A 27,542-nucleotide genomic window follows, 5' to 3' on the forward strand; every position below is an offset into this window, starting at 1 on the left:
GTCTGGGACAAGTGACATGCACAGCCAGGATCAAGGCTTCACAGTTAGTGAGCAAATACAATGGCAAAACTAATGCTGGGTCAGGAGTACTTCTAACCTGCAACCAGGAATAGAGAACTTCCACCCATCCCTCACCACTGCTTGGGGCAGCTTATCCAGGTGCAGGCTGTGTGAGCCCCTGGCAGAGGTGCCTGAGATCCACCAGGGCTGATTGCCAAGCTCCAGCCCAGTACTGCAGCCCAGCAGTGCCACCTGAGATGTGGGGATCCTGCTTTGTGCAGAACCCTGGCTGTACAGCTCTGTTGGTCACAAAAACAGTGCTGTGCTTCCAGAACAGAAAAGCTGGGGAGAAGAGCTGAGAGGAAAATGGATGGTTCCACAGCAGAGCTCCAGCATTCATCTGCATCTCTCTATTTATCCTCTGACACTCTGGGTACCTCAGAATTCAGGTCTCTCTGCTGCCCAAAATATTCCAGTCCAGCACCACTCTGGGTAACAGGATGCTCAGTGACAAAGAGGAAAGGTCTAGTAAGATCCAAATTTAAATCAATCCAAGGAAATGCACAATGCACATACACACTGGTTGTTCTCCCAAGCACCATAGTTATTTCTCACGTGTGAGCCACTGCAGGCACAACTTCTGCTGATGTTACCACTCACCAGTTCAGAAGAGCAGTGAGTTAACTGATGTGAACTAGCTGAGTGTCCTGGTGCACTTCCAGCCAGCAAAACACCTGCCCATGTGACAGCTTTGGCATGTCCCTGTCAAGCAACAGTACCACACTGCTCTGACTTTTCAGGTGGTCACCCACCACCAAGCAATTTATTGCCTCACTAACTGAAGATCATCTTGCAGCTAGGCCAAAATCCTCATCTGGAGTATTCCCTTTGTCTTGGTATATTCAGTCCTCTTGTTTTTTCTCTCCTGCTCTCATTCCATCAATAGAAACAAGATCCAAGCCTACCCCTCACAGACACGGGCCTCAGTGACTTCCTGATTTTCCTCAAGGAATATTGACCAAAGGAACTGCCAGATGGGAGGTGTTCATTTCTAGAATGTTTTATGCAACACAATCACCAATATCCCTTACACACTCCAGACTCTCAAGGATTTCAGTCTCAACTGCACAACAAACAGCAGAGCATCAGCTCAGCTCAGCTCAGACTTTGGGAATTGTCCCAACATAACCATTACAGAGTTCCCGAGCCACAAAAATGAAGTCAGCAAGATTCACAAAGGAAGCTGTTGTCAGCAGCAAGGTTTTCCAGCAGAGCAAAGCCAAACTTTCAGCTGCTCAAACAAACACAGTCCTGCACTCTACAGAGCCAGCCTGCCTGGTCCTGCCACTGTGTCAGGCTCATGAGCTGTGCTGGGGTTGTCACCAATGCCTTTTGTGGGGAAGGTTTCAGGGCACATCCATGTGCAGCATCCATAGCTCACTTTAAGCCCTCTTTATGTTCCAGTTTGTATCCCTTTTCCAGCTGTTGTCTCTCCCCCAGATGTGTCACTCTCCCAGCCAAAGACAGGACTGGAGAGAATGGCATGGAGCTGTGTCAGGGGAGGTTTGGGTTGGATATATTTAATGCAACCTTCATATCTTCTGCATTCTACTGAACACAAAGGCTCATCCACCAAAAGAGGAAGAGAAGTCACAGTAGACAAAATAGGAGAGAAGCACAGTGTTGGAGATGTGGAAAAAGTCACCAGGAGGCATGCCTGCACCTCAGATCTGAATAATGAGAGGTGCAGGACTTTGTCAGCCAATTTGCAGGGAGGTGGTTGGCTCCCATAGCTGCTGGATCAGTCCCTGGAGGAAGCAATACTCAACACTAGGCCAGGCTTGTGTTTTGGGCAGCCTGCCTTCCCTCCTCAATTCCTGTACAAAGGAATGGCTACCTGGAGTAGGAACCCTCATCAGAGAAAGACAGGTTTTCTAGAAGACATCAAAAAACCTCAAAAAAGTAATTAAAATGTAAATCATAAACGGCATATTATCATACGAGCCAAGCAAACTAAAAAGTGTCGCTAGGTCTATTAAGTGCAAAGAAATTTGCCTCCTGCTCCTGCCAGCTTTCCAGGGACCAACCCCAGTATGTTCCACTGGAAGAAGGCCAAATCTAAAGACATTAATTTCTCATCTGTTTATATTTCTAACAATACCACCTTTCTGACAAGATCACCATGATACAGTTAATCCACGTGGAACAAACACACTAAATAGCCACTTGTACTTCCAGCTCTCACTTCTGAAGTCTCTCAGCTAATGACTCTCACTGTAGCACAAAGGTGACATTGTTCACAGATCTTCATCCAAGGAAAATTTAAACCTCATGGAAAAGGAACCTCAATCAGTTTTGAGAACAATCAGTGAACCTGCCCATATTCACAGGAAGATAAATTACTCAAACCCAGAGAAGATGCCACAACTGACAGAGTGACAAACAGGGCTGCAAAAGCCACGTCGCTGCCACGTTGAGCTTTGGAAGTGGAAGAGGGAGCTACTCACTCCCAGCACCTCATTTTCCTTGGCACCCCCTGACGGAAAAGCCCTGATTTTGACCATTCCACTCTGCTTGGTCCTTGCAAATTTGCTGCAGCATCTTTCTCTACCATAATAACATTACTCTGTACCCCAACACTCCCAGGTCTGATGGTTTTCAGCATATTTTAAAGATCACAACAATACCTGCAGGAAAAGGATTAATATACAGTTAATGCAGCTAAAGACACTTGACTGTAGAGCTGTTTCATGGCCAGGTATGACATGACATACTGAAGTTAAACTGTAGCAAGGAGCATGTTTTAAAATGGCAAATTGAGAAAATGTGAGGAAATACTGAGAAATATTCCTACAAGAGAAAAAAAATCCTCCAGCAAAAAGGCAAATCTGGCTAACAAAACCAAGAGTGAGTTTTTTTTAATTCTTGAACATTACAACAGTGTTATACCTTAAGAGGCAGGTATCTTAAGAAGAAGAGGCTCACTTAGGTAATACAGGGATGATCTAATAAAGTAAGTCACAAAATCAACCTACAGCAAAACATAAACATCTCTCTTCAGCCAAGGAACAACCTGTGTGTATCCTTTCACTTTCCTTCTGAATGAAATACCACAAGAACACAGCTTTGCTATTGTCAATTTATAAATTAGTGTTTTACCCTAGAAAGCACACATTACATATGCCCCTTAGAATCTCTATCCTACAAACCATATCCAAGTATCTATTAGGTTATATGGGAAGTTAAAATAAAATCTGAGGCAAATCTTTTGCTCAGCTAAGCAGAGAGAGGTATGGGCTGAAAAGCTGTGGGAAACAACAGAAACTGAGACTGCTTTTATTCTCACTAGTACTGCCAAGTCTTTTGCCCAGTTAGTGCCCATAACACAATTTAAACAACAAGTTTTTACATTGGAGGGCAACATTTTCCTAAATCTGAAATCTCTTCCTGATAATGTCAAAAGAACAAAAATTTTTTAATTAAAAAAAAAAATCATACATGCTGCTTTCCACTCCTTCTGCTACTTTTATCCATAGTTTCTGTTAAGTTTGGATCAAATGTTTTATGTTTTGCTCAAACATATTGTTTAGCTAAACACAGCTCTTCCTGTGTTCAGTTGAGGGTGGTGATTGATTGTTTTTTACTCTGTAGCAGCATTTTACATCCCTCCCTACTCATTAACAGAAATTTTTATAAACCATAACATCGAAGAAGCCTGAAAGTGTTACTAAAAACATCAACCATGTGTTCACCCGAGCAGAAATCTGAAGGAAAGAATGTGGTGTATTGATTTTCCCCCGCCAAAACCTCCTTAAGTATATAATGCAATTATCGCCTCCGCGGTGGAGTCCGATTTGGCAGTTCTAATCAGCCCAGCTCCCAGTACAGTCAGGGCTGCTGGGTGACACTTGAGATCTGAAGGGTGTGGGTAAAAATAACCTCTGTTCAACAAGACATGACGAACACCAGACAGCTGAGTCACCTTTAAAATCAACCCTGATTTTCTGTATTAAAAGGAATTATCGAAGAGAGGGGGAATTATCAAATAGAAGGGGATAAAGGATTCCAAAAGTGTGTCTGAAAGGTATCTTTTAATGAATATTCTGTAATGCAATGAGCTTCCCTCTGATTGCTGCCACTGACATTACCATCAACATATAGCACTCAATCACCTTTGGGAAACCTGTTTCCTGCGGAGAAGCAACTTTTAATAAAATTTTCAACCTCTTTTGATAAAGTCTAATTTCTAAGCACCTATTTCTTACAAAGCACTGCCCATTTTATGAAGGCTTCCAGTATTAGCAGTGAAGTTGAAAACTGAGTCAGGCCCCAAATCTGCCAGGGAACACATGCAATCTGTGGAGTTTGTAAGACACCATAGAAATAACACCAGAGAAAGTTTACAGCACGTGAAACATTCATCTAACAGAAAACCAACCAAGTGGTGGGGAAATACTACAAGTCCATTGAAGATCAGTGATGTAACAGAAACCCTTGGGGAGAAAGTGTTTCAGGGGAACTTTCGCGCTTTTCAGGATGAGCCTTTACCTTGGAAGCTTTCTCTGGAGATTTTGAATAGAATGAGCACGGAGGCAGTAGCAAAGCAAAATAATTGACATCTGCTCGCCAAAATAAACCAACGAGAAGGCCATTACTCTCCCTTTGCAACTACCCCGGTGTGAAAGCAAAGCAGGGCTCCGGGTGGAGCAGACAGACCCCGACAAGCAGAGCAAGCAGGGAAGGTTCCCCAAAACCACAGAATCCCCGTGTCCAAGCAACCACTTCAGAGCGCCTTGAAGGAGGAAAATAAACAAACAAACGCAGGAAGGACGAGCCGGCGGCGATGTGCGGGAGCGCCGCGACCCCGGGCCGGGCAGCAGCGGCAGGGCGAGGGGCCGCGGCAGGTGGAGGAAGGGATCGGGCGGCTGAAGCCTGAGGGGAGGCGGCGGCCCGGGGAGGGGGCGAGGGGCTGCGGCGGGGAGGGGAAGGGGCCGCGGCGGGAGGGGGCGCGGAGGCAGCCGGGGGTGGATCGCTGCACTCACGGGCGAGTCGTAGGAGAAGGCACATTCCGTCTTGAAGACCCGGTCCCCTGACTTGGGCACCCGGATCGTGGGCATGTAGGGGACGAGCAGCTCGCCCAGGTCCCCGGCGGCCATCTGCGCATCGCCGCCGCGGAAGAGCGCGGCCCGCTGCATCCTCCTTCCCTCCCTTCCCTTCCCTCCCGGCTGCCCTCCCGCCCTCGCTCCCGGCCGCCCGCCCTCCCTGCCGAGCCGCTCTGCGCGGGCGATGGAGGCGGCGGGCAGCCGGGCCCGGGGCAGGGCGGCGGCGGGAGCCGGGCCCGAGGGAGGGCAGGGGGAGGGAAGATGCTATTTTTAATCCAATGGCAGCGGCAGCGGCACCAGCTGCGGCGGCGGCACTCGGGGGTCCCGGCGGGGGCGGGCGAGGGGCAGGGCAGCGGGGCGGGATTGCCGCCGGGGCCCCGCGTCGCACCCGAAAAGCTTCGGTCCCAGCGGGGCAGCACGGAGACTTGGCTCTGGTCTCACCGGGTAGCCCGGGGCAGGTTTCCCTCTAACCGGTAATACTCTTCTATACGCTCTGTTCTTTATTTTTAAGCTTTTAAAGACTACATAAATATATATATGTGTGTGTATGTACGTATATGTATACATGTATATGTGTGTATGTGTATATGTATATATATACACATATTTATGTGTATATATTTATATGCTTTTAAAGACTACATAAATATATGTGTGTGTGTGTATATGTGTGTATATACATATATATGTGTACATATGTATATGTAAGTATTTATATATATGTAAGTGTATATGTATATATATCTGTATATGTACATATGTTTGTATAAAATACATGCAGTAAAGAATCTCTTCTCTGTATTTACATTCTCAGCCTCTCATTGCGGCACAGGTGTCCTACATGGCTCTGGCAGGTCCCACCTGGCCCATGCTGACAGGTGGGATGTCCCCACCTTCCAGAAGAGCAGATCGGTGTGGGGGGATACAGGGTGGGAATGCCCAGCCTGGGATGCCCGAGAAGCCTTTGGGAGTGCCAGGAGCCAAGCCCAAATTTCATGGCTTCAGGGGCAGTACCTTTACTTTAAAATGCCCTTTTTTTGACCTTTGCTGTGTTTCTCTCTGCTCTTCACTTTGAAAGAATAATGTCAGAGAAGGGAGAAATAAGAGTAGGGAAAAAATATTGCTACTGTTTTCAAGCAGTAGCTAATAACTACTACATATGCCTGGCAGCAACAGCATCAAAGAAATGACCGGTCCATGTAAAATGAAGATGCATACAGCAGGTGAATTGCCTTCCACCCATCATCCACAACATATCCAAGGACTCATTGATCACTTCCAAGGAGGTGATGTGACCTGCAGGCTGTGAGGATGAGCAGGGTAGCACAGTGTTCTCAGCAATTTTTACTACTGAAAAATCAAGTGTTGGGAACAACGTGAAACACTGAGGGCAGAATATGATGTCCATGGAGACTTATTGAAAAATAGACATTACATCAGACTTGCAAGCATCATTGGATGCTGGATAAAAAACACTAATGCAGGGTCAGACAGGTTTATTTTACCTGAGGAGACTTTGTGCTTTTTAATGGCTTCTCTTATTAATAACTCAGCATTTATAAACAATGAGAGCCATAAGACATATGAGCCATCTAACCTGAAAGACTGATTCTATCAAAAAGGACAAGCAAAGCACTGATAGAAAATCAATGTCTTTCTAATGTTTGGCAGTGCCAGGAAACAGCAAACAAGGCAGTTTTTTCTTTAAATAGTCCATGCAGTGTTGCCTAATGTAAAAAAAAAAAAAAAAAAGAGTTTTAAGTTTCAAATCACTAGATGATATGGGTTTAGTTTGGGGTTATTTCCTTTAAAAAGTGGGGATTTTGAATATGGACAGATAATTTAGAGTCACAAACTGTAAGAGGCACTTTCCATCACCCTTGAGAAATTAGAAAGAAAGAGTAACGGCCTTTAGACCCTGAGGAAACACATCCCTCTAGTGGCAAAAACCTGCCAGCTGATGAGAGAACTCTCATATTCCCTATGGAGTTGCCAGAAGCGGTGTGGAAGAACAGCTGCTGAGTTCTGAAAATGCATGGCAGGTATATGTGAAGGTACTTTAACTACTTAGTTCATCTCCCACCAATTACCTGACACAAAGCACTGAGAAAGAAAAATCCCTTAGCTCCTTGTATCTTTCACTTAAACCTCTAAACACTAGAAATCACAAAATGAAAACTAGCATTACCAACTTGTTTCGCGTACATATGTTCTGAAGGAAAGAAGTGATTGTTGGCAATTGACATGAAGCATTTTCACTGATTAACAGCTTTAATAGCTTTATGAGCTTAACTGCCACACAGTTTCTTTCAAGATACTGGAATCAACACAAACACTGTTTATTCATTTCCATCAGCAAACAGCAGGATGTCTGTTCCACAGCGCAGTCACAATTTGTCAGTATGCACTGAACACCTTGCACACTGCCCTAAAATTGTTTAATTGTCAGGTGTGGCTTTCATAGAATTGTCAACAAGATTTTTGTCAGGTGTTTCATAATGGTACCAAGGCCCATCTCCCCGGTGTCTCATCAGTCTGCGTGCCTCCAGCTCCAGCAGCCTAAAAAAAAAAGGCAATAGACACCTCAGCATGAAGTTTGTTGGTGTTGAGCATTACTGACAAAGAAATTATTTTAGCATCAATGGTTTATAAATACTGCTGAAGCATAGGTAGGACCAAAATATGAAGGGTTCAGCTAAGACATGAGCTACTAAATCTTCTTTTTTTTTTTTTTTTTCCCTCAGCAATTCATTCCACAAAGGAGTAATAAAAATACTGGCAGTTTTGTCACAGGTTCTTCTCTAAGCTGTGAGTATTAGCAGGGGCAAAAAGAGCTCCATTTGCTGATTCAGGAAGCTAGAGCTAAATCTTTATAAATACTAAGTGTTTTGAAGACCCCCCCCCTGCCCTTGGATTGTTCTGGTAACCTGAATCCTGAGAGGGCAGTGATAACAGATCCTGTGACTCCCACTCTGGCAGCAGCCAGGGCAGGCAGCACTCAAGGGACACATGAAAGCACTTTATGTCAGCATCCAGCTCAGTATGTCATGCAAAATCAAAGAGTCAGCTACATTATGGATCAGGATTTTAACCCCCCCCCAACTACAGAGCATACCTCAGTTCAGATTTCCTCACTTCCACATCAAGCAGGGCCATGTCCTTCTCATAGTTCTTCTCAGGGGGGTCAAGTACATAACGAGCTATCCAGCGGGTGATGGGGTGCTGGAAAACATAACAGCAGAGATTGTCTGTGCAATTTCCACATAGAAATGTCACCTTGTACATCCACAGTCCTGAAAAGATGGCAGGGACACCACGAGTGCTGCCATTCAAATCATAACAGTAAAGTTACAAACATGCACAACTACTTGTGAGATCAGAACCCTAAAAAGTCATATTTCTTTTGCAATTCTTAATGCCAAGATAACCTGCAGATGACTGTTCTGCAGCAAAAATAAAATTTAACAGAAGATACAATTTATTTTCTTTCTGTTAAAGTTCCTTAAACTGCCACAGTAGTCACAGAAGTGGACTCCAACTCTTACTGTAATCAGCAACATTTCAAAATTCTGCTTCCACATAGAGGGCATTTCACTAGGAACAGAAGTCTAAATGAGTTGAAACAGTCACAATAATACTGCTGATTTCAATTACTTCCTATCAGAAACAAAACAGTGCTTGCAGCAAAAAGCCAGGGACTAATTTTAAGAAAATACAATTAAATTGAAACCACACGACCTTGAGTTTGTGACTATAGAAATCTTCAATTCCAGATCCAAAAGTGTGTGTGATATGGGACTTTAAAACAATACTGGCAAACACCACAAAAGAAAGAAATGTCACTTTAAACTCCAGTTTCTTAAGACATTGTAGAAAAAAAAAATAAGGACAAAACCTGCATGGTATGAATGCAGAGGACTTTTCTTACTATTTAGGAATATTATAGAAAAATTCTTGGCATACAGTTTCAGCAGTTTACTGCATACAAAGCATTTGCATCTGCTTGTGTCATTAAACAGATTTCCTACAGCCTTTTACATGTTCCATAAAGCCACAAAAAAGTTAACCAAAATCAGAACTGCACTGTTTGAATTTTACTACACTGACAGACATCATCATACTCCATTCATTTTACTCCCAAAAGTATCATCAAGAGAAAGGCTGTCCATAACATGCCCACCCTTTTAAATGTTACACTCACTTTGTGGTATTCCCAGTGCTCTGGAACATAACCTTCAGGAATCTCTGCAAGTTCAGCTTCACCTGACAAGGAAAGGAGGGGAAGAATATTTAACTCTGTGATTATTTTCCAATGCTACCTTATATTCTGCCTTTCAGATAAGGAAAAGATCATTATTCCACATAAAGAGTACTAAATCCCTCAGTGTGAACTCTACTCAGAAAAGCTCAATAACTTGCAATTTTTGCAGATACATCACACTGCAAATACCTATTCACAGATTTTAGGTGACACACCAAAAGGATAAAATTAGCAGCTATACAGAAGAAACAACTTGGATTGAGTCCACAGAAATACCCTTTAAAGTACAGGAGCTGAAAGCACGGACTTTTCCTGATTTCTCTATTAAATTAATTACATATCATTACAGCAGTAGATTTAACACATGTATTGCCAAGTAGAATTCTGACATCTTTGCTAGATAGAAAGCCAGAGCTGCACTCTTGTTAAAGCAAGTTACTAAACTTCACTGATGTTTGAAAGACTGCCAGAAGGGAGAATATTTTGGTTTTTTCTTTTAATGTGAAAAACTTTTTTTTTAAAAAGCAACAGCTACAACAAATATAGTGGGAACGTTTTCTATGTACTTTTATAACTCTGACTGTACTTTGCTTAGCCCTGACAGAGCACTCACCAATGAAGATGTTGATGTATGTTAAGAGCACAGCCACTGGTATTCCCGTCAGGAATAAATAGTATCTCTGTAGAGGGGATAAAAACAGTCAGTGTGGGAAACTTAGAACCCTGACAAAATTTACATGAGATCTGAAAATATCTGAAAACAGTGGAACAGCCAATAACTCTGAGATTTGCACTTCTAGGCTGGAAAGAGATGTTGTGTGTAAACACTGCTGATTGCAATGAGTTCATTAATTAACAGAACACACAAAAGTGATGCCGTGTCAGCCCTGAGCCCGTTGAGGTCAGTCTGTGCAGCAGCAAGCAGCAACACCTCCCTGAAATCCCTCAGCATCTTGGCATGGCTGGTTCCAGCACTCAGCTGCAACCACCACTGACAGCAAAGCAAGAATCCAACACCATCACAGCCACTGTGGGCTCTGTAGCTGAGGAAGGCAGAGAAATGAGTCCTGATCACATGAAGGGAGTCGTATCAAATCAGCCCTTGCTGCTTATAAACGGATTTATCCAAAACCTGACTTTGGAGGGGTCAAACTCAGGTCAGGCTTCCTAAATCTCACCTCTGTTGTTAGTGGTGTAGATAAGTGAAGGCAAACCTTGCAGAAGAGTAACTGATATATTTCAAAAAGCAGGATGGAGCAGAAAGCATTTGTGGGTCATGCATATATGAACACAGACATGTAATCTAAGAATGCTACTACAGCAGTAATTTAAGTACCTATCACAACCTTTGCTATACAGCCAGTCTTTGAACTTCATCTGGCCCTGATTTTACAGCATATGACCAAAAAATTCTTAAAGAGGACCTGAATATGTAAATAGTGCCAGACACATTTCAGATGCTATCACATAAACAACACAGGAAATTGTACTTTAGACACTCTTACATCACTTGCAAGTGATGTGCTACACTGAATGCAATACATTTGATTTTTAACTCACCAACAAGCTCAGAAATCGAGAATCATAAAAACTTGTTGCCTTGATGATAAACATTCTCTTCCCATGGCCACCACTGTGCCGTACAGGAACTGAAAATTGAACCAGAGTATTATGGTTTTTATCCCATTGGTGCTTATGCCAGGACAAGGTCAAACATACACGGGGGAAGAAATAAAAAAGAGAAAAGAAATGTGTACAACAGCAACTGAGTTTTCTGCAGCTCGCCTGAAGTAATTTCGTATTTTATTAACATGAACCTATTATTCTTCTAACTATAGACAGAGGTCTATGCCCACCTGTAAGCACCGACACGTGAATCAGAGAATGTCACCACACAGGGCCGGGTAAGTGGACACTTACAATGCCAGGAGGGGCGGCCTCCCGCCCGTTTCCATCCATTTTTTACCCAAACCCAGTAGATTTCCATAGGAACGGAGACACAACACTGCATCTGCTCAGCCCCCGGCCCTCCCGCGGCCTCCGGGAGGGCACCTCTGCCCCGCTCCGCAAGGTCACCCGGCCCCCGCCGCCCCCGCCCCGCCGCTCCCCCGCCGGGGCCGTACCGAGGGTGCCGGGCAGGCGGGGGGCGATCCCGGTGATCCCGGTGGTCCCGGTGATGCCGGCGGTCCCGGCGCTCCCCGCCCGCCGCGCCGCCCAGGCCGCGGCCGCCCGCAGCACCCGGCTCATGGCCGCCATGGCTGGGACTGGCACGGGGCGGGGCCGGCGGCGCCGCTTCCCGCCGCGGGGTGAAGCCGGCGGCCGCCATCATGGGAAAGGGCAAAGCCCTCCCAGTGCCCCCGGCGCAGAGGGACGGCATGGAGGCGAAGCCGCGCAGGCGCCATGTTGGAAAAGGGCAGAGCTTTCCCTGCGCTCCATGTACAGAGGGAAAGCGCGGGTGAGGCCGGGCGGGCGCCATCTTGGGAAAGGGCAGGCCCGCCCCGTGCCCCCGGCGCTGTGGGAGGACGCGGGGCGATGGCGGCGGCCGCGGCTATGGCCGCGCTGGGCCGGAGCCTCACGGCCGCGCTCCGCCTGCCCCGGGCTCGGCCGGGACTCCCCGGGTACGCACTGCGCCGAGCGAAATCGGGCTCAGGCACGGAGGGGCGGGCGCGGTTCCCGGGAGGAAGGAGAGCCTGTGGCGGGAGGCGGGTGTCCGTGTGTCCCGGCTCCGTGTGTCCCGGCTCCGCCAGCCTGAGGGCTGCAGCGCGGTGCGTGGCCGCAGGCAGCGTGTAAGGGCAGCACCAAGCGGCTCCCTGGGCCTGTAGAATCCTGCAGGCATTGTGCTGCTGCGTTTTGTGCTTTGCCGGGTGTCCACAGCTTTTGCATTAAGGCCACGGGAAATCAGGGCGTGGATTCTCCCCCTCTGGAGCCGCCCCAAACCCACCTGGACGCGTCCCTGTGTCACCTTCTCCACCTCTGGATATCATCCATGCCACTGCATGGATGATATCCAGAGGTCCTTGCCAATGCTAAAAGTTCCATGCTTCCATGATGTACTCTTGTACAGCATAGCTCAAATTTATTCCTTAATTTTGAATTGCTTATTTTCTCTGAGTCTAGAAAATTGATAATGAGATGAGATGAGGGGGAGGAGAAAACACCAACATGGCATTTTTGTGACTAACCAAACCCCTGCTTTTTCCCCACATGCCGTGACCTATCTGTAGGACCTGTTCCTTTGTGAATGAAACAAACATTCTCATTTAGCAGAATATTATTTTTCCTATCATACATAGTTTTCCTTCTAACTTTTATGCAGGATGGCTCTGAATCTGTACCCCAAGAACCTACCAAAAATTGAGACCCTCCGTCAGGAGAAGTTCCTGCACACAACTGTGTCTCAGAGAGGTCTGGAGGAGTTTTTTGATGATCCAGGAAACTGGGGGGAAAAAAGTGTAAAGTCTGGTGAGTTATATTTAGCATTTCTGATAGTGATCCTTGAGCTGAAATCTGAACTTTTTGGGTTTTTTTGCATTATAGGGAGCATTCATAGTTACATAAAACTTATTTATCTATGTATATGTACATACATCCACTTGTGCATCTTGATGGCTGTTAATTTTTGCTGTGTGTATTCAGTGTTTATAAAAGCAAATAGCAATTGTGAAGCAAAATGTTCTGCTGTAAATCCTCTGCCTTGCTCTGAAGTGAGACTGAATCACAGAAGAGATGTGCTTTGATGAAATATAAGTACTATGGAAGAAAACTAGTTCAGTGTAAAGATTCATCTGACAACTTTCTGTATTCCCAGCCTTTTACAAGCACAAATAAACACTACATATAATTGCCTTTTTGTATTGTATTTTAAATGCAAAGCTGAATATCCTCAAGGATGGCTGTCCAAGCAGTAGTATTTTAAAAGTGGTCTTTATACTGTTGTGTCGGCTGAGTCTAATAAAAGCACTTTTCATTTTCCAAAATGAGGGAACTTCGTTTCATTAAATTAATGGTGGTTTTTTATCTTTTACAGGGGATTCATGGAATATAAAGCAGCTAAGGGGCAAGAGTAGTGAAGACTTGCACAAACTTTGGTAAGTAAGCTTTAGTGAAGAAGATTCTCTTCCTTCAGCTCTGCACTTTCCAACAAAATGTGGCTGGTGAACTCATGATCCAATAGCTTTAGTCTGGCACAGAGCTCTGCAGGCTCCAGCCAGCTTTGGGCTTGGATCAGCCCTGGTCCTGGCCCTGCTCAGAGCACAGAAGCTGCACTGCAGGTGGCTGTGGGACAGCTGTGTGTAGTGCAGAGGGCTCAGGTTTGGTACAAACCCTCTGGGGTTGTTTGAGTGGCACCCACTGGGTTGTCAGTGCCTTCTGGGCACTTCATTCCATCAGGGTACTCAGGCCTGCATTCTGATCTGGGAACTTTCTGAAGCTGGATTAAGTTCAGGCTGAACTTAATCGTTACTGTGAACAGCTTCTTCCTTGGTTTGTCTTGTCCTTTTCCTGTATACATCTAAGAAGAATCTGGCTTGGTCCAGGTAGTGGAAAACAACTTAGTGTTAAACTCTTCCCTCCTAAGCCCTCTTTATTCCAGACTAAGTAAACCTGTCTCCCTCGTTCTTCTCTTTTGTTTCATTATATGAAGCCAGCAGGATTTGGGATTACAGATAGTAAGTGAATAACTGCTTAACTATCCCAAAGTCATTTTTGAATTACTGTGCTTTCTGCTCCAGGTATGTCCTGCTGAAAGAAAAGAATATGCTCTTAACTTTAGAGCAAGAATCCAAACGACAGCGCAAGCCTATGCCAAGTCCAGAACGCTTAGAAAAGGTACATTTTTCATGCTACATAAAAACTGTAACTCTTAAGTAAAATTGTTTGTAAACTTGTTAAAGACCTTCTTTTAAAAATTATTTCCCTGATTTTAGTGTATGCACTAACTGCTCAAGTCATAATTTGGTCATGGCAGCTTTCTAATTGTCCAGTGTGCATTGCTGGGGCTGTGACTAGACTCCAGTGAAAACTAAAATAACCAACAGCCACTACAAACCATAAGCAAATCTTCTGTTTGCTTCTCCTGCTTCCTTCTGACCCCTGCTTCAGAGCTTCCTACACTTCTGCATCAGCATTGGATCTGGTTTTAGGCGTTACCCAGCTGGTCTTTAATCAACTATCAGACTGTCAGTTTCTTCATATCTGTCCTACTATCAAATAAGATTTTTGAAGCACCCATTCCTTAAAGTTCTAGTACACAGGCCCTGCTGAGAGAGAACTCATGATCAAACTCCAGCATGTTTTACCTTTGTTTTCCCTTTAAATTATTCTCAGTGTCGTTTTTTGTTGATGCATCCTGAAACTTTTTACCATTTCCAGGTAGAAACATCTATGAAAAATATAGACTTGGTTGTCAGAGAAAGAGAAATTGCTTTGAGGCTTTTACAAACGGGCCATGAAAAGCCAGTCCCTGGCGAGTGGAGACACGACTTCCTGGGACGCACCTTCTGGTATGGAAACCTTTTTTTAATGTGTGAATTTTTCTTAAGGTGTGTCTGTCTCCCAGAAAATCCTTATCTAATCAAGGAAGGATACATAGAGTGTATGGAACACAGAAATAAATAGCACATACAAATTCTGCCATCTCCCAGACCACTTTATCACTGTACTTGAAACCAAGAGAAACTGGTAAAATCCTAGAAGTAAGACAATGTGTATGTTCTGTAATCAATTTTATCTGTCTCAAACAGGTACAGTTACAAGGAATGGCCAATACCATGGCACTTGAACAAAAAGCACAAAAAGAAGAGATTCTATTACTTACCTCATGTGAATCACTTCATCAGGTAAAGATTATTTTGACATTGAAAGTTTTCTTCTGATATGTTTGTGTCCTTATTCCACTTTAAAAGGAAAAAATAGCTGTAATCTTTCAGTTTTCAGCTACTAGGCTGAAAATTCGGCTTTTTAAAATTACAGCTTGCTCTGTTTTTTTTTTTCTGTTCCCACCTTAGTTACTAATGTACATGGTTATGCAGTGGCACTGTAAGAGTAATTTTAAGTGCAGAATATCAAAAATCCTCCCAGAGGCTGAACTTCTGTAGAATTCAGAAGCAGAGTAAAAATATTACTTTGCAAGTTTTATTTATCAGAAGCAAATGAATACTGAAGTTGTTAGTCACTGAGAGCCTCTATCTGACTGGGGGGAGCTCATTAAAGTGGTCTCAAGCTGGCTGGAAATAAACCACACCAACTTCTCTGTTTCAGACTCAGACTTGAAAAAACCTTACGGAAAAGGGCAAGGCAGCAAAGCCTGGAGAGGACGAGGCGGAAGGTGTTGGAAAGGAAGTTCCCTGACGTTGCTGTGAAATCCCAGAGCCAGTAGCAGGCTGGAAGAGCACTGCAAGCAGCTTGTCAAGTGTCTGTGGAACGTGAATCATGTTCTGGATCCACAAACAACTCCACTGAGCATTCCAGAGAGTCTCTATCCTTTTCTGTTTTTAATATCACATTTGACTTTAATTAAACTTGTGATCTGGAATTTAAAAGCAGGTTTGGTGCCTAACTCAAATCATCCGATCTCTCACGTTTTCAGGAACAAATGTTGTGTTAGCCAGTTGTTACAAGAGTGAGAGATCCATTAGGGACAGTGAAGAGCAGCCATGGAGTGCCAGCTGACAGTAACAAGTGTAGGGGTAGTATTTACCTGGTTTAGTTTAACAAATGTGCATTAAAACCAGACAGAAACATGAAAGCATCTGAAGCTCACATTTGAGCCTTTTCCCTGATTGTATTTTTCCTGCTCCTTTCCTGAATACTTTCCCTGAGTTACAGGTAAGCTACACAAGGTGTATTTGCTCTCTGCATAAATGCACCGGTAAATGGGCTCTTTGGTCTGCTATGAGGAATTTTTTCCACTACTTTTAAGTCTGGCTTCTTAGAAATTATGAAGTACTCAGCATGGGAACTTCTAATACAGTTGTCCTGCCTTGATTTCTGTGACAATTCAAACACTTGTAAAATGCTTTTTTGCACAGTGCAAAATGTTTGAAAGACTGCAGTAGTCTTCCATGAAATTGAAGTAGGTACTGCTGTTGCTCTCAGTTGATGGAAACACTTTCACCTTTCACTTCAGGAAAGCTTTTAACTCCACATGTGGTCATCTAGAAATCTAGGTTAAAGTCACAAATACCAGTCTTTCAGGAAGCAAATGTGCTCAGCAGTATAATCTGGTACAACACTGCAAGGGAACAGTACCGTTTCCTGTGCATATCTATCTCCAGCATTTGGACCTTCACTTACTCTTCTGCCTCACACAAAATTCCCACTGTTTAAACTCAGCTCAAGCAGTGTTTTGCTGTCCCTGTGCCGCTAGAATATTAGCGGATATTACTACTGTACTGCAATTCTTTTATGAGAAATGGAAGATAAAAGCTGATTTGGCATAATGAAATCTTACGCATGCCACAGAAGGAAAGCTTAAAAACACCACCCACTGCAGTGCACTGAGGTTAGCAGTTCAGTTATGTTCCATGTTCCACCTGAATGGAAACTGGACTGAGTCCTTTTCTTCCACAATGACAAGAGCTGGTGACTTTGCCTCATTTTGCAAGAGAAATATGGTTTGTCAATAGCTTGAAAATCTGATCAAGCAACTTTGTCTAAAGAGCAACTCAAGACTCTCATGATAAGACAAAAGCAGATTGGTTTGATAAATTACTTTATTATTTGGAGGTAATGTGAAACTTTTCAAATAGAGGCCTCATAATTATTTACCCACAAGATCTTTTAGGATACAAAAATGTAGCAGTACTGTTTTTTGTTTTTAGATCAGTTAAATGCTATTTGGTTTTCCACAGCTTTTGAGATAAGGAGCAAAACTTCATTGTGTCCCCAAACAGATCATCACACCATTGTAAGTTAAGCTTAAAAGCAACATTGAGCTGTGCCTTGACAGCCAATTCTTGCTGAAAAAAAGTCATCCCCATTTCTGTGACCCTGAGTGCACCTTCCCCCTGCAAACACAGGCACTTACAGACCCTGCTGGGAGGCACAGAGGGAGCCACACCAGCCGTGAGCGCACAGCACTTGGGGCTCCCTGCAGCACGGTCAAGCCACGCAGTGAAAGCTTCTGACTCTGCTCCCAGTCTTGGAGAGGCAATTCTTTGTCTCAATTTCCCTGTCTCCAACAGGTTTTGCTTCTCACCAACATCACAAAGGCATTAAATACATTCTTAGACATCAGGTGGAAATCATTGCTTGCTTACTGAAATGAAACTGCTCCGTAATAAAAAAATTAACAAACCAGTGCTTAATATAACATTCACTCCATGGAATGTAACACTTCTGTGATACAGTAAAAGTTTACACTAAAATAGATTGCTGAATACAAACTTTCAACTCTTAAAACAGCAGAGTAACTTTCTCTGCAAGTACTCACAAGCTTGCTCAAATATAAAAGACCAAATTTTATTTTTTAAGAGAAAAATAAGAGCAATTTAAGGCCAAAGTACCAGCAAGGAAGACTAGTATGTGAAAGTAGACAAGAAATTAGACAAGAAATAATTAATAAATAAGCACAGGCATTTGCAAGGTTATGCCTCTATCTATTAGCTAACCTGTAAAGCTGTTCCCAGGAAAAGATACTAGAGAAAATAGACATTTATACAAAATTATAAAATGCTTGTTACAGGAATTATTGCTTTACAAAGGACGTAAACATCCTTTTTCTATTATAGTACCAATTAGGTCTCTGAAAATTTCTAACTTTGTTAAAATGGAACTTGAATTATGCAAAAAACCCAATATAAACTTCCTACAAAAAGGAGTCCATCCCATTCCTGAGTATGCTAAAGCTATAAAACAGAAGGAGCACCGAGCAGGCAGCAGTTTTCACAGTAAAGAGGTCTAAGGACATTTTCTTTCTACACACTGTTTCCCTCCTTCTTCATATTCTTGTTTAGAAATCCACATCTGCTGGAAAGTACCCTACAAAAATAAAGAAACAAAAACAACACACAATAAAAAAATATCAGAACACAAATGATGGTTAATTGAAATATGATTAGCTTTTCCTAAGAGGGAAAACAAGCAAGTCCTTACAGTAAATTAAGTATTAGGACTTGACCTGCTTAACTGTCTCTTCCTTGAGTTTTATCGCTAAGGGATTAAACTCAAGACAGGAAGTGCAGCACCAAATGCTGATTCCAGTCTCCCTTTTCCATGATGATAAATTAACCCCCAAAAAGCATTTCAGTGCTCAGTAACTTGTAGAATTAACCTCAGGAACATGATGTGGAAACAGGTTTGCTACTTTCATGGTCTACTAGATACAGTCTAGAGAAAGTGCATGTATTTCAAGGTTTACCTTGCCATTAAAAATGGGAGAACATGGCAGGATAAGTTGTCACTGGAAACACTCACACCTCTTTTTAAAACAGATTCTCTTCCCCTTACCATGAGGATAGCCAAGATTATGATTACGTAGCACATACTCTGCAATGCACACTTCTGGGCACTCAGATGTCTGGGTGGCAGTGCTGTTGAGCACAGTAACACAGGTTTACTAACCAAAGAAGCCAAAATGGAGCCCCCAATCCACGAGCTGAACCTCCGCTCCACAGTGGTGTTGTTAGCTATCAACTTCAGGCGCATGCTCTGCACAGAAAAGGAGCAAATGTCACACAAATGTGAGCTGGTGACCTTTAGGGACAAGCAGCACAAGGAACCTGCTGTCTATACCAATATGCAGCTGAAAAAGGTCCATTTTAGTACATCTGCAATACTGCTCATCTGCCCTGCATTTGCAATTCAAAAAACCACAGTGGAACAGGAAATACAGTTTTTACCTTGTCTCCAAACAGCAAATGGTTAAGGCAAGGAATGGGGCACATGGAGAGTAATAATATCACAGTGAATAGTGTCATCTCCAACACTGCACTGGGACTAAAATAACTTATATTGCTAGACTTAAGTCATCTAATCTTATTTGGATCCAGTCATTCCTTTTGCTTTCAAAATGCCTTACAGCAATAAAATCTTTGAATTTCAATGGGCTCCTCCTCAACTATTATAAGTGAATACATTTCTCAGTTTCTTCTAACACTCCTCATTACAGAGTTGTCCCAAGCAGAACATTTTTGCTTGAATAGTAAAATTCAGGAAGTATCATAATCTGTATCTACTCTCAGATGCAGGTATCAATACTTTCTTCAAGTGATTAAAAATATGTAAGTATGTTACTCATAGACAAAACCCAGTGATTTAGGTTGTCTGCAGAATCAAGGAAAAACAATTGCCACAACAAAGTGACCTCAGGCAGAATGACTGAATGTGCCTCAAGTCAGTCAGCAACGCTTCAAAAGAAAGACCATCAAGAGAAATACTGGCTGTTGCTTGGGGACAATTACAGAACTTAGGATCACAATCTGAAAGCAAGAGTGGAGCAGTAAAATACTCAAGGAATATTGGAGTTTATTCTGCATGAAACTCTTCAAGAATTCTTTCTTTTCTTTAGAGAGGGAGGCTTCTTAACCCTGCAGAAATCTATTCAGCTGTCAGGTTCCTAAAAATATCAAAGCCACAATATCCTTGTGTACTTATATGGCAGAAAAGTAAAATGTTAAGTACTCAATGCAGTAATGGAAAGAGTTGTTTTACCGGTGGGGTTTTCTGAGACAGCTCCCTGTTCAATCTGTCTGTGAAACTCTGTATTAGGGTGTTTCCTCCTGCTACAATCACACTGCCATAGAGACCCTAAAAAGAGAAAAAAAACAAACCTAGAGCTTTACCTTGGAAATCATTCTGAAAACAGCTTTTTCTCACAATAGAGAGGGGTGGCATGAATATGTATAGTCAACAACAAGAATACATCACTTGATGCCAACAGTATTACCTCTCCCAATTCAATTTATTATTTAATCACTTAAAAATATTGCAAGGCAGCTTAATATTAAACTACAAAAGGAAGGCAGAAGCCCTATGTTCCACATGAATTTCTGAACAATTTCTACTATGAAGAACCCTCAACCTGCAGATCTCCCCTGTATCCAAATTGTTGAGTTTTTTACAGCAAAATGCAACCTCAAAAGAAAACCCCACAGCCCTGCAGCAGTTTTCTATCTCACACACCATGGCCCAGCCCACTAAGCCCTCTTCACACACTGGTTAACAGAAAAAAATCGTTGAAAGAACTCATGCAATCTGTATCAAACTGACACCTGAGAAAGACAGCGCATTAATTTTAAAAATAATGTTTCCCTTTACAAGTTCTCCTTTTTATAAATTCCATGTACATTCTAAAGATAACGATGCCTAAAAACCTGAAGATAACACTCCAAGTTAGAAACATAAATGCTTATCTGAAGCCAGTCCAATCCAAATTATGCAGTGCCAGCCACAAAATCTGTGCATCAGATTTTTAAATACGGGTAGAAACAGTAAGTAAAAGGTCCTGATTTAGCATTTTGTAAGAGAAAACACTAATGGTACATATCCCTATATAGAAATACGTAATACTTACAGAATTATTCTAACATATTTATCATTATCCTAGGAAATCTCTTCACTCTTACTGTTCTAGTCCTAAAAACACGTATTGGCACAGAAATATGTATTCCTTAAAATACTGCCTGCCTGAGTAGCACTTACCGGCCTGATATCTATATCACACATTCCAACGCTTGTTGTGACAACGTGGCTCACACCCAGCATCGTGTTACCAGATAAACCCTGCAGGGAAAATTAGCAATCTACACATCACTGCTTCAAGAGAGCAAGGCATAGAAAAGCACTGAAGGAGCTGAATTTTACAAGTGCTACTGGAGAGGGAGCTAAGCATTTTGTTAGGGAAGGAACAAAAATATTCTTATTTTTCGAGTCAGCTCATCACCACTGAATTTGAACATTTCATCCTTCCCTTCCCCAGCCATAATCCAAGACAGGCAAATTCTACCCCCAGGAGAACCCCACAGTGCAAATACATCCAAATCACAAGATTAAAAATGTTATACAAAAGAAAGCCATGTGATAGCCTCGTCATGCAGAGCCTTCCAATCACAGCTATCACAGTGGTTTTACCTTTACATTGGAAGGGTCAAACAATCCCTCGGGAATTTTCAGACGCTCAGCACCGAAGTCACAGTTGTAACCATTGGGGAACTCGTAATGAACTGTTGGCATCTGTGCTGCCACCCTGGAGCATCAGACAGAAAGGAACACATTAAAGCACTCTCTAAACAGGATGTCAAATTATCTAAGCAGTGTTATAAACCACAGTTCCAATGGGAATACTGCGATTTATAAGACTAACACTTCCAATAATATTTATTATGATCTCAGCTTGGAATATTCAACAAAAAACTATCACCTGGATATATGCAGTACTCCTACTTTCATAAATCATCCATTTTTAGATAAAACCTTCTTCCATAACAAAACCAGCCAACAGCAGTGAACAGGCTGAGCACCACACACACAACTGGTAACTGATTTCACAAGAAAGAAGAAAGTAACATACTGTTCATCATAGGTTGAATCTGACACTTGGAGGACAGAAGCCTGGAAGTCCTGAATGACACACTGTGGAGTTAAAAATAACATGAATTTATATGAATTTTAACCTTCAGTTTTTTAGAATTTATAGAATTGGTACTAACTTTTCACAAAGATTTTTCTCATTCTTCAAGAGAAAATGCTGATATACTTGCAAACAAAACTTATTTATGGAACACTCTGGGGAGGTGAGAGCAGGAGGAATGACCTACTTACATTACACATGTAGTTGTGCCAAGACCTGGTGACCTGGGGCAACTTCTCTTTTCTCTTCCAATTTGCTGGCGACCCCTCACGAACTGCCTCCTGAGATTGTAGGGTACAACGTCATCAGGTAAACATTTAAGCATCTCCCCAAGACATCGCTTACTAAATAAAGTTATTTTCCCACCTTTGAAGCAATCATATATGGAGGAATTATCTCTACATTCATTTCCTGAAACAACTCCCGGCACTGCATAGTGATAAAGTCTCCTGCAAGTGGTGATTTTACAATACCTAGAAGGCAAAGAGGGGATCCAAAATAAAAAACAAAACAACTAACCTGGAAAGTATCCAAATCATGAACAGGCTCTCCCAACTATTTGTCAGTGAACACTACTGGGTTTTTTTTCCTTTTAAAGGTGGCACACAGATGTAAAAGTAGTAACAAAACTGTGCAAGCAGAAATCACTCTGATCACTTGATACTGCAGTGCTGTTATCCATGAAAGTTTATACCTTGCTGAAGTACATATCCATCATGCACTGGAATAGCAGTGGTGTGTGTTGCTCCACTATCCAAGATGAGACCTGTAGATCTCCCGTTAGCAAAACTAGTCAAAGTGATTAAGGAAAACATTGTCATTTACACTTTAGAAAAAAAGTGCTGCCATACAATTAAATCATAACTAGGAATGACGACTCCAACATGTTATTCCTTGCCTCTACAAAGGCACTTGTCATTTTCCAGCGTGTACCATCTTTCTGTGAAGCGCAGAGTCTCATAGAGAAAGCAGCATTTAACTTCCATCTGTGAACTAACTCAGGCTTTGGAGGCACAAGGGTGAGACTTCATGCCACTACTATGCAGCAAGCTCTAAGTACATCCAATTCATTCAGACTCGAAGCTAGAAACACATTATTAGTTAAAATAATTACAAATATTCTTCTTAAGGCAATGTAAATGTCAAACTCCAATTACCGTATTTAGTAATGCGGACATCATCATTTCAGGTCTGTAATATTCTTATCCATAGTATACAATGGAAAAAAAACATAATAAAAAAAAAAGACTTTGACCTCAAGGACAGAATCAGATTTCAAGAACTTCAAAAATGAGCTCTAATGCCTTACAGTTCAGAAAATGCATTTGTTTACTTCCTCCCTGGATGTTTATGGAAAAAATCAATTTTAAGAAAGTTAGGCATGCTGTTATACTTGGAATTGCCTGGAAAACATTTACCATAATTTCCTGGGGGGAGGAAAATAAAACCATGCAGTGAGAAACATTTCAAAGGATACGCTGTCAGAACAGCAGTTTTACACAAGAAAAAGGCTGGGATGTTGTAGTGTTCAAACATCAATTCCGTCAGTTTCTCACGCTTTGCCCTGGTATTCCACTAAAAAATAATAAACACAAACCACAAGGAAGTGACCAAAAGGAAGCTGTGTTTGCACACTAATAGATTGCTAACACAATAAAGAAGTTATTAGAAAAACTGCAGCCACAGTTTCCAATCATACCAAAATTCTACATAAATGAATTTCTAGTAATTTATTTCTTTAGAACGATTTTTATTCCATGTATACTACAATACATCAATGTTTATCTATCACACAAAAGTGCTACACACCTTTCATGGTACAATACATTTCTTTACACTTCTGCAGCTCTTTCAGTGTCAGGTTCCCAAAGAACTCTCTAAAGCAAGCACCCTGCCTTTTACAAGGGGGAAGATACGTGAAGGAACTTGCCCAGTGGGAAGAAAAATAAATCCAGACTTTCCAGTTCCCAAAGTACCTTTCTACAGCTCTACTGCAATTGTGATTAAGCCAGGATATATCTCAAATATTCAGCACATTACTGAAAATGTGAAGTTTTTTCCAAGCCAATACAACAAAGTAAGATGAGGTTTTTAAGGAGAATTTCAATGGGAATGTCTCTATTCAGACACCCACTGAGCCATCAAACAGCCACTGCAAACTCATCTACACTCCACAAGCTGTGATTCAACACAAGGGAACAATGAAATTCACAAAAAACCTTTTCAAGGTTTTTTTACATAAAGGCATCACTTGTGTATGGCTTGTCTACCTTTTCTACTCTGACTTTAAGATCTGCCTTCAAATGCTGAGCATTTTAAAATGAGAGAAACCTTGCCCAGATTTTCCCAGAAATTTGTATTCATCCACTTCAGCTGCCTTACAGGACAACTTACAGGAACAAAGACAGAAAAATTAAAACTTCTCCATTACAAATATTATTCTGTGTCACTTAATATTACTTGTAAAGCCGAATGAAGCAAGATTTTTTTATGGCATTTTATTAAGTGTGACTTAATATATAAGACATCCGAACATCTTTTTTTTTTTTTTTTTTGTTCTAGGCAGTAAAAATTCTTTTTTTAACTTTTGGCTTCTTTTCAGTAAGTGAAAACAATAGCATATTGTAAATACTTTCTAATACAACTCAAACGAGCTATTTCAAACTAAGGGTTTTTTAGACATTTTCCAGAAGCTATCCAAGTATTTTAAAATTGTCATTTCTGTAGCTAAGTTTTAGCACTTGTCACCATTGTCAGACTTATCCAGGACTAATATTTGAAGAGTTAGCAAAAAGATTTATCAAAATGCACAGCTGCTTTTACTCACTGGTGCTTCAGACATAAGGACAGGATGCAAACTTGCTTCAGATTTAATATGCATCTTGTAAGTGTGATCCAAAATTGCCTGGAAACTATCCCAGTCTTCAACTATAATAACATTGAGACAAACAGGTTAGTTACTTCTAAGTTTTGTTTCATTTCATAAACACATAAAGGCTTTCCAATTCAATTTTTTGCACAGAGCTCTTCAGTGAAAAGCTGTCCTCAGCAGACACACACCTCCTCTAACGGATCTGCAGAATTCTCTTCCTCCACAACCACCATTACTTCAAAAAATATGCTGAAAACCACTAGCACTGAAAACCAACCACATCTCCATGCAGTTTGTAAAGCAGAAATCTGTTCTTACAGCTTCTGCTGCTGTACATAACATCTGTCAACACGAACATAACTTCCTGCTATTTTTTTCAAATCAGGTAGAAAAAGACAAGAGCACCATACTCATTCCATTTTTTAAAGGTGAAATGGCTTCCATATTCTCCCTTGGAACTCTCAGGGCATTAGTGTCAATGTAGTAAGTTGGGCCCCCTTGTTTGCCTTTGTCACCATCTATCTCCATCAGAGTGCTGCCATTGTCCCTTTCTAGCACCACACCAATGGCTGTTGGAAAATCCACCTGCAAGGCAAGAGGCAAGCAGCACATAAGGATTAGTAATGATCTGCAAGTTGGTGTTTTTCTCATAAATTCAGAAGTTTCTTTATGCAATAGTCAGAACAAACCCCAATGTATTCGGAAGGGTTGTAACTCATAAAGAAGACCTAAGGCATAAATTCATGTTGAATTTCCATCGAGGCACAGATTCTCTCACCTTTGGGCAGTCCTCGCCTGCATAGCCTGCTCTCACTGTGTACGAGCCAATGTCAAAAACCAGAGCCCCAACTTCATCTGAAAAGATGGTTAATAAAGAATGGTTATTACACTCTTCCACAACCCTGACCTTTCCCTGCCTACTGCCTGCTTTAATGGGAAAGCAGGACAAGGACATCAAGGAATCTTTTACAAAGTAAGGACAAACTTCTCTATTCAGAACTCTCACTATCAGAGCTAATGGAAAACTGCAGACAGGCTTTAACTGGGGCATTGCAATCCCTCCGCTTGGCGTAAGAAGAGAATTTTAGTAGAAGAGGGAAAACGTAGTAGCAGCTAAACGGATCGCAAGATAAAACTTCCAAGAAGTTCTAACTTAACAGCCACACGAAGCCAGGCGAGCCCAGAGCCCGCGGGTGATGAGGATGAGGAAGGTGGGACTGAAAACATCAACTGTGTGAGGGAAGGGGTTAGAGTGTCCATCCCTACGGGCCCGATCCTTGCTGATCTATGCACATCCTAAAGGAGACCTGTCGCAAACGATCGGTTGTCACAGGGGGTGCGCACAGGGGCTCGGGGGAACCACACCCGGCTCCCAAAGTGCGGGGATCTTCTCCGGACCTTGGTACGGCGGATCCTGCCCAAGGCCGCGGAGCGAGCGGTCCCCGGCGGAGGCACCTCGGGGCCGCTAAGGACATAAACAACACAAACAAGGCCCGCCGCCGCCTCCTCCTCCTCCTCCTCCTCACGCGTGGGACACGGAGGGGCCGCGGCAGCGCCGGGCCGGGCTGAGGGAGGCGGGAAGCGCCCGCCGGGGCCGCACGCGCCGCCTCGCGGGGCGGGGGAGGGGAGGGCGGCGCCGGACTCACCTCCCCCGTACACGCCGCCGCTCATGGCTGCCGCTGGGCCCGGCCCCGCCGTCCGCCGTGCCCGCGCCGCGCCGCCCGGCCCCGCTCCCCGCCTGCCCCGGTGTCCGCGGGCCCCGCGCTCCCCGCCCGCTCCTCTCGCCGCCGACCCAGCAACAAAAGCGCCCCGGCCACGCTCCCCGCCCGCGGCGCGGCCCGACCCGCAGCGCCGTCGCCCGCCCGCCAATGGCAGCGCCGCGCGGGCAGAACCGGCCAATCCCGACCGGCGGGAGGCGGGGCGTTGCCGCGGACAGCCAATCCTGAAGCCGGACGCGGAGGGCGGGCAGGCGAGGGAGTGCAGGGCGGGGGGGCGGTGTGAGGGGAGCGGCGGCGGGAGGGGACCGGGAGAGGGCAGAGGAGGCGGGGGGTGAGAGGAGCAGGGCAGGTGAGCAGCGGACCGTGAGGGGAGTCACAGAGTGGTTCAGGCGGGAAAGGACCACAGTGGATCATCTGGTCGCACTTCCCAGCGCCAGCAGGGTCGTCCCAGAGCACGTGGCGCAGGATTGCCTCCAGAGGGTTCTGGGGTATCTCCAGTAAGGGCGACTCCACATCTTCTATGGGTAATCCGTTCTAGTGAGCGGTCATTGCACAGGAAAGTTCTCTCTCATGTTCAGGGGGAACTTCCTGTTCAGTTTCTGCCCGTTGTCTCTTGTTCTGTTGCTCAGCACCACCTGAGAAGGGCCTGATCCATCCTCTGACACCTCCCTGCCAGCATTGTTGAGATCACCTCCTCCCGAGGCTGAAGAGGCTCTGCTCCCTCAGCTTCTCCTCATGAAACACTCCAGTCCTTTCATCATCCTCCGCTAAGCGGCCCCAGGAGCTCCCTGTCCTCTTGTATTGAGCCCAGAACTGGATATGGGGAAGGCTGCCGGGTTTACTGGAGTGAGGAGAGGTGGCTTGTGAATCCTGAGGGCTCTCAGGGTGAACTTGCTGCCACATGAGGAGTGGGATGACTCCAGAGCATCAGCAGTGTGGAAAGGAGCCGCTGTTCCTGGGCCCTCCCCAATTCCACCTGACGGGAGGCTGTAACCTGGTGGGATCAGCCCCTTCTCCTGCA

At 43.5% G+C, this 27,542-nt stretch overlaps 4 protein-coding genes across 4 annotated transcripts in view; 1 reads left to right on the forward strand and 3 right to left on the reverse strand.

Moving 5' to 3' along the window:
• The window catches only part of USP13 (ubiquitin specific peptidase 13), a 50,192-nt gene extending 44,801 nt beyond the window's left edge, over window positions 1–5,391 (reverse strand). The window contains exon 1 of the mRNA XM_084212352.1: window positions 5,043–5,391. Within this exon, the coding sequence (XP_084068478.1) occupies window positions 5,043–5,195 (153 nt within the window). The 5' untranslated portion in view covers window positions 5,196–5,391. The remainder of the gene's footprint in view (window positions 1–5,042) is intronic.
• Window positions 5,392–7,354: 1,963 nt separating this feature from the next.
• Window positions 7,355–11,635, reverse strand: NDUFB5 (NADH:ubiquinone oxidoreductase subunit B5). Its single transcript, XM_084212117.1, has 6 exons — window positions 11,487–11,635; window positions 10,924–11,012; window positions 9,977–10,043; window positions 9,304–9,365; window positions 8,218–8,324; window positions 7,355–7,661 (listed from the first exon to the last, which is right to left on the reverse strand). The coding sequence occupies exons 1-6, from the start codon at window positions 11,617–11,619 to the stop codon at window positions 7,541–7,543; spliced, it is 579 nt and encodes a 192-aa protein (XP_084068243.1). The 5' UTR covers window positions 11,620–11,635; the 3' UTR covers window positions 7,355–7,540.
• A 216-nt stretch (window positions 11,636–11,851) lies between these two features.
• On the forward strand, window positions 11,852–16,327 carry MRPL47 (mitochondrial ribosomal protein L47). Its single transcript, XM_084212176.1, has 7 exons — window positions 11,852–11,981; window positions 12,680–12,825; window positions 13,391–13,451; window positions 14,094–14,190; window positions 14,734–14,864; window positions 15,105–15,200; window positions 15,622–16,327. The coding sequence occupies exons 1-7, from the start codon at window positions 11,896–11,898 to the stop codon at window positions 15,737–15,739; spliced, it is 735 nt and encodes a 244-aa protein (XP_084068302.1). The 5' UTR covers window positions 11,852–11,895; the 3' UTR covers window positions 15,740–16,327.
• Window positions 16,328–17,065: 738 nt separating this feature from the next.
• ACTL6A (actin like 6A) lies at window positions 17,066–26,644 on the reverse strand. The gene is made up of 14 exons (XM_084211980.1): window positions 26,450–26,644; window positions 25,582–25,658; window positions 25,214–25,388; window positions 24,759–24,859; window positions 23,409–23,506; window positions 22,626–22,720; window positions 22,298–22,404; window positions 22,123–22,212; window positions 21,872–21,933; window positions 21,433–21,547; window positions 21,004–21,084; window positions 20,014–20,109; window positions 18,925–19,011; window positions 17,066–18,342 (listed from the first exon to the last, which is right to left on the reverse strand). The coding sequence occupies exons 1-14, from the start codon at window positions 26,472–26,474 to the stop codon at window positions 18,262–18,264; spliced, it is 1,290 nt and encodes a 429-aa protein (XP_084068106.1). The 5' UTR covers window positions 26,475–26,644; the 3' UTR covers window positions 17,066–18,261.
• Window positions 26,645–27,542: the final 898 nt, after the last annotated feature.

Source organism: Fringilla coelebs (genome assembly GCF_963513975.1).
Source record: "Fringilla coelebs genome assembly, chromosome: 10".
Taxonomy (NCBI): Eukaryota; Metazoa; Chordata; class Aves; order Passeriformes; family Fringillidae; genus Fringilla; species Fringilla coelebs.